This window comes from Bison bison, unplaced genomic scaffold (assembly GCF_000754665.1).
Source record: "Bison bison bison isolate TAMUID 2011002044 unplaced genomic scaffold, Bison_UMD1.0 scf7180017864183, whole genome shotgun sequence".
NCBI lineage: Eukaryota > Metazoa > Chordata > Mammalia > Artiodactyla > Bovidae > Bison > Bison bison.
The window spans coordinates 2332746-2339943 of record NW_011494755.1 but is presented as its reverse complement, the minus strand read 5'-3'; the positions used below and the strand labels follow the sequence as shown (position 1 = coordinate 2339943).

Here is a 7198-nt window from a genome sequence, read left to right as displayed (position 1 = left end):
TTCATTGGAAGGACTGATGTTGAAGCTGAAACTCCAATAATTTGGCCACCTGATGCAAAGAGCTGACTCATTTGAAAAGACCCTGATGCTGGGAAAGACTGAGAGTAGGAGAAGGGCATGACAGAGGATGAGATGGTTGGAGGGAGGCCTGGCGTGCTGCGGTTCATGGGGTCACAAAGAGTCGAACACGACTGAGCGACTGAACTGAACTGAACTGAGCCTGGGTCTTAGTGACAGAGGAAGAGGAGGAAGAAAGAGAAATAGCTGTTGGGACATTTCTTCAGAGAAATCCTCTTGATTGATCAAAAACTAGAATTTTTCCCAGGCTTTAAAGCTGTTACAAATTATGACTATGTGTTAGAAGGTGGGAATGTGGCACTTTCTCTGACCAGGTTTTGAGGGAGAAATGTCCCCTGAGGATTTATAACATGGAGAAAAAAAAACTGTTCAGTTTCCAGAAGATAGAATTAGGGATTTACAGACACTGGCAGCCTTAGCCTTGTGACAGTGGGTAAGGGTTTACCGGAGTGAGGGAACTCACTATAAGTGTGTTTCCTAGATACAGCTCTGGTCCCCAATCTATAACCCCCTGCTTTCCTATGTAATTTCTTGCTGTCCTATGTGCCATTTGAAGTTTTATAGCCTATAAGGCTAGAATCCATGGTTTAGGGTCACAAAGAAAAAAGAAATGAGCACATTCTATTCTCAATTACTTGCATCCATAAGAGAGTATCAATAAAGAGGAAGAGAAAGGAGTCTGCAGAAACTGGCACTTCGTGGACTGGTGCTAATGGTTTCCTGGAGAAGTGGAAGGAACAAGTAGAAATGGAATACATCTTGAGCCTAAGGGAATCAGGTGCTCTTGGATATTAAGAATATCATGACCAAAGGCTAATGCCTCCAAACATGAACTATTTCACCGTTTGGAGATAAGTTATGTTTTAGATAAAGGTATGAAGACAGTGTAAGCATTTTGGACAAGAAAGAAACACTTCCCTTTATCACCTCAGGCTCTCAATCTGAGAAGAAAGATATTAAGTGGGGAATGGCAAAAACATCCTGTAAACTTCTCGGTCAAGCATGTTAAGCAGGCGAGAAGGACAAGAGCTTCCTGCTTAGAGAAGGAATGAGTGGCCACCTGGTTGTCAAGTGAGAGACTGTCAATCTTGACTCCCAGGAGCTCTCTGGGGACATCCATGGATGTATAACTTCTACCAAGTTAACATAAGAGGTTTTCTCCTGGGAAGGCAGGCAAACTGTACATGGAAATGGTCAGATTAGGAAAATTACTGTTGGAATACACAGGTGAGGAAAGAAAAGTGATCTGATGAGGTGCTGATTAGTGGATCCAAGGTCTCTGGTCACTTAGCAGAGTGCAATGGTTAAGAGGCACAGAATGAAGTATAACTGAATCTGTATCAGAGCAAGCCTGGCCTTCAGAGTTTAGGGAAGGGCTTTCATTCTGCCAGCTTAGGGTAGAATCCCAGATCTGAAGCCTGTGAAACCAGAAGACAGTCCAAAATAAGGTATTTGAGCAGCCAGTTGTGTACAGGGGGATAGATATGGAACCTCTATCAGTGTGGACAAGATAGTTTAGATTCTGAACCCTCAGGGACAGATAAAAAGAAATAACCTAAACAGAGAGGGTAAGACCCTCCCACCCTGGCGAACAGTGGGAAACCCAACCTGAAATGGGTAGAAATGTGTAGTGTATGTACTTCTAGATGTTAAGTTTGTGCAAACATTTCTCACTAAACAAGCTGGATTTTGCCCAGGAACACTAAAATTACCTGTTAAATTTTTTCGATCATGAAAAAGAAAAAGTTAAGGTTCAGCTATTTAGAATTTGGGTAAAATTTCTATGGGCTGATTTTATAGCAAAGAGAAAGTTGGTTACAATGACCTGTCATTTGGGGACAAGTTTACTGGTAACCCTAAAAACTTAATTATGTTATTTATGAGTAGACCCAATGACAATGCACTGAAAGTTCATCCTAAGAGAGGAAGGTCATTGGTTATTATGTATCAAAAAAAGTTTTTGTTATTTTTTAATTTGGAGTGGTATGGTCATAGGTTGTACCTTTTCCCAACCTTGCTTTGGGAAAACTTTCAGCCCATTCTCTCTTCTGGTTTCCATCTATGATATTACTATTATTCTCTAGTTTTAGACGAAAATCTGCCAGTTTGGTCCAGAAAGTAGTCCTAAGCAGCCTAGATAAAATGTAACATGGCTTCCTATCCTAGACAAAGAAAAAAATAGCATGCTTCCTGTGCCTGATATCCCTTTACCTGTCACTTAGAATACACAATCAAAGTGATTCATGAAGAGATGGGGAGACACAGCCATTCCAACCCACACAGAGATGTATCTTAAAGGGAGAAAGGAAACCAGGGGTTTCAGACTGGGCGGTACTTGATAAAGCAGGGATGTCTCAGTTCTTGCCCCCCCCCCCCATATTTAATAGATAGGACAACTGGGAATGGATAAAAACTTCACAAACATGATGATTTCAGGTGGGGAACAGCTGCCAGGTTTACCACTTATGTGCATTTCAGAGTCCTGATGTAGTGTTGGAAGAGGAGAGGAAACAGGCAGGTTTACATACCATGGAAATTGGTTCCTAGGCCATGAGTGAAAGATATGGAACTATAATTGATGAATAAATACAATGAGAAGTACATTTAGAAAAAGTAGAGATATGTCTATTAATATTTTAGTGTTAACATTAAAATTGGGATTTATAAGGATTATAAATTCATAAAATATTAAGTGACCATGAATCGCTCATATTTTACCTATTGATTGAGAATGAAATAAGGAAAATAAGTTTTATGAAATCACAGCCCTTTTGAAATCATGTCTGGTAGCATAATCTCACTTGAATAATTGGTCAAACGAGTATTATCAGGTCAATGAAAATATTCTCACAACAGCTGGAAATTGAAGCATCACACACACACACAAGCTTTCTTTTCACTTCAAATATGAAAATAGAAGGTGTATGGAAATTTACATATCTTTGACAAGACTAGAAATAAACTGTCATTTTCTTAGATGATGCCCTGTGCTCTAAATCAATTCCACACCAGGTTGCTTGTAAAAGGAATCGCCTCACATCTTTTCTTGACATCACTTGAAATCTGAGCACTTGATTATTAACTCAGCCTCCACAACCTTAAAAGTAGCCCTAACATACAGGCTTAAAGGACTTATTCCTTTTTACTGGTATATACCCTTCCTTAATTGCACCTGGTAAGCCCACCTTCCAGTACAAACATTATTTAACATTCTGAAAGCACTTGTAGAACATATCATATTCTATATAAGGAATATTCTTCAAAGGGTGAGGGGGTTTCCCTCAAAGGAACTGGGTTGCTTAATAAACGGAGGGTGAAAAGAGGCAGCATCTGTCTCACTCATGTCTGCCTCGCCATGGTAACCTAGGATTGCACCTGGCACATGGAGACTCTAATAAATGTCAGATGAGAGAATTATATCAGATGGCTCAGGAGTTAGGACTCTCTGTATCTTCAAACTTCTCATATTTCTTTGGTTCCTACTTACGTTTGACATGTATCTTTTTAAACAGTCATCTCCCTTTTGTGCAGGAGGGGAATTCTATTAATACCATTTTGACCTACTGTCTCAGTACAACTGGATAACTTCATCCCACTCAGAAACAGGCCAGACTCCATTGGGCTGCACGTTGGGGGGAGAACGCTTCCAGTCCCATGTCTTTACAGGAATCTTCCAGGTCTTACCATAGTTGGCTTCGATATATTCGACGGTTTCACAGGGCACACGAAACTTTGTGTCTACAAACTCAGTCCAGCACAGTGTAAACTTGGGAAACAGGTATCTGTGGCAAAACAGGCAATGTGGAGAGGAGTTAGGCTCCAACAGCGGAAGTTTGGCTAAGGAACCCACAGCTAGTGTACTCTGGGCCAAAGGACAGTCCCCTTCCACTGAACAGCTTTGGGGAGCAGATACAGGGGACAGTTTGTTGTTAGTTGTCCAGCATCTCCTTCCTTTTCTAATGTTAACTGTATCCCAATTTCACTCCCCTAGTCCCAGTCCCTACGGTCCAAAAACAGCACACTCCAGTCCTAGGCTCCAGAGACGGGTAAAAAAGACTCAGACCTAACCAGTAAATTATAGTCACTACGTCAGGGAAGGGAATTTATAAAAATTAGGCAAATGGAAGTCATTCTTGGAATTTCTGTTGGAACTACCGGGGGAAGAAGTGTTCTTGTGCAGAGGTTTCTAAGCTGTGGGATGGAAGCTGAGAACTGCTGGTGGCCATCTTTGCTGTTAGCAGGGAGAGCCTGTCTGAGACTGCGGTTAAAGCAAAAAGTTGCCAAAAGATGGAGGTAAATGATAAGAGTCTGGAAAACCCTGGGGAAGTGTTTGGGTTTGGCCGTGACAATTCCTTAAATATATAAATATTCTTTTTTAATGCATTTCTAGTATTTGAAATTCGTATACATCGAGGGAGGCACGTATAGCAAGTGAGAGAGGAAACACAACCTTCCTAGTTAGCCAGAGAACCTAAATCAATCCTGGAAATATATGACATTTTCTAACAAGAGCGTCACAAATACTGTGTCTTTGTGACAGGTCAAGTTAATTTCTCTGTCCTGGGTTTCACTGTGGTCCTAAATGGCTTTTGATAATGCTAGATAGCTAAAGAAGAAATTCCCAGTCTCAGTCAGAGTATTTCTTAGACTCTTTTTCTAACTTGTACAGTAGTGAGAATTTCATACCACAATATGTGAACACGGTAAGACCCAATATACATTGGTTTTTTAAGCAAAGCTTCACCCCACCCCCTCCTCAGATGCAGGAATAGAGATCCTATGCTTGGATGTTCTGGATTTCAACAATAATTCTCTGAAAAAAACAGTTATACAAACCACCTTCTTCCTGCTCTTTTATCACCTTCCCTTTTTAATTTCTATTCTTAGTCTCAAACTTTTTTCTTTCCTATTTTTAATAGGTTGCACATCATTAAATCTCTATCAAATTCAAACTGCTACTAAAAGAACCTAACTAAAGAACACTAAAATAAGCAGCATGTGTGTAAGGTGATGCTTCCTTCACAGCATGGACTTTTCAGGGAAAAAGACAGGCATGACTCTAAGATGCTCTCCCAGGATTCTTCCTGGCTTCCATTCCTCACAAGAACCCACCCTCCCCCCTCCCCTTTTTTTCCTTTCTTTCTTTCATCTCAAATGCAAAAGAATCTCTCTAAGCTAGCCCAAGGAATATGTTATAATGAATTTAACTCAACTCATAGCAGAATTATTTCAATTAGTTAAGTTTTGTTACTAAAACACGTTTCTTAAAGGTATTTTGGATCAGTAAAAAGCTCTATATTTACAAAGGAAACCAGCAGGTTTGTTAGATTTAAGTTTATATAGTTTATATTATAGACTGTGTTGTTGCTTTCGGAGAAATATTTCTGTGTTGTTGCTTTCTGAGAAATATTTCTTTCCTTCACAACATGGTAAGAACCTTTAGTAACAAGATTTGAAGTAGCAATACCAGAGATGAAAGAAATGTAAACTATCAGAGGATTAAATAAGAAAGGAACAGAGAAAAAACAGATTCAAAGTGTAATCATATTATAGAAAAAGGGATCTAACGGGGATGTTCTTCAAGGAAAGGTCAGTTCTCATGCATTTTGCTTCTCAATATCATGTTTTACTACCAAATGAACTTAAAGCCACAGATGAAAATGACAGGCTGAACAATCCTAAAGAAAGCAACAAGTCCCTTCTACCCAAACCAATAGGTGCTGGCAGTTAATAGACAATCCCAGCTGGCTTCTATGAAAAGAAGGCCACAGCAAATTTCAATGCTGAGGAAGAAATAGGATACAGCATAGTTCCACCATCTGCTGGTCCCAATTTTACTCTGCACACTCATATTCATGGAATTGCTTATTTTGCCATGAGATATAACCATCCCTCATCAGCCTCTACCATCCGCAATCAGATGCTGGTCAGCAGAATGTCCACCTGTTGCATCTTATCAAGTTGACACACTGAAGTTGAAATGAGACAGAAATCATGGTCTATCTAGTAAAATAGGCCAGGAAACTTCTCTCTCAAATTTTATCCTCTACAGTTTTAGGAAAGAGGTACAAGAATGAAAAGAATGAAAAAACGTCCCATTTAGATCCCTGGCGTGCTGCAGTCCACACGGGTCACAAAGAGTCGGACATGACTGAGTGACTGACCTGAACTGAACTGAAAAGAATGAAAAACCAGGATGACGGGGTGGGTGAGACTACTACAAGTTTTATCAAAGCTTTCATAAAATGTTCAAAGCTTTCACTGAACAATGAAAGATTTACAAACAAAAACAAAACATTTAAAATATATAAAGAATCTTAAAATTACTCAAAGACAATTTAACTCAAATGTTAATTTTTGTTCCTAAATAGAAATATCCCTAAAACTGTGGTCTTCTTTTCGCCAGATAATTTTTAAGCCTTTCAGCAAAAAGAAAACTCCAGCTTCCTAGGAAAAGAGGGAAGGTAAACAAACCATAAAATGTAAAAACTGACTGTAAAATGGGATTGTGGAGAGGAAGTTGTGGGGGTAGGGTGTTAAGTGACTCAGAACACCACGCTCTGTCCAAGTTACCAGTGAATAATAACTAAGACTATAATATAGTCGATGTTATGTTAGCTTTTAAAGCCCAGATTAAGTTCTCCTAAGCAGTTTTTACTTTAAAGTTCTGAGATAGGATCAAAAACGTGCACAGATTTAATTCAGACTAAGCAAGCCAACAAAGGTCCATCTAGTCAAGGCTATGATTTTTCCTGTGGTCATGTATGGATGTGAGAGTTGGACTATAAAGAAAGCTGAGTGCTGAAGAATTGATGCTTTTGAAGTGTAGTGTTGGAGAAGACTCTTGAGAGTCCCTTGGACTGCAAGGAGATCCAACCAGTCCATTCTGAAGGAGATCAGCCCTGGGATTTCTTTGGAAGGAATGATGCTAAAGCTGAAACTCCAGTACTTTGGCCACCTCATGCGAAGAGTTGACTCATTGGAAAAGACTGTGATGCTGGGAGGGATTGGGGGCAGGAGGAGAAGGGGACGACAGAGGATGAGATGGCTGGATGGCATCACCGACTTGATGGACATGAGTCTGAGTGAACTCTGGGAGTTGGTGATGGACAGGGAGGCC

General features: G+C 39.9%; 1 protein-coding gene across 1 annotated transcript in view; it reads right to left on the bottom strand.

Annotated features, from left to right (window-relative positions):
• Positions 1-214: 214 nt before the first annotated feature.
• The window catches only part of FKTN (fukutin), a 54227-nt gene continuing 47243 nt past the window's right edge, over positions 215-7198 (bottom strand). The window contains exon 10 of the mRNA XM_010843535.1: positions 215-3860. Coding sequence (XP_010841837.1) covers positions 3647-3860 — 214 coding nt within the window. The 3' untranslated portion in view covers positions 215-3646. The remainder of the gene's footprint in view (positions 3861-7198) is intronic.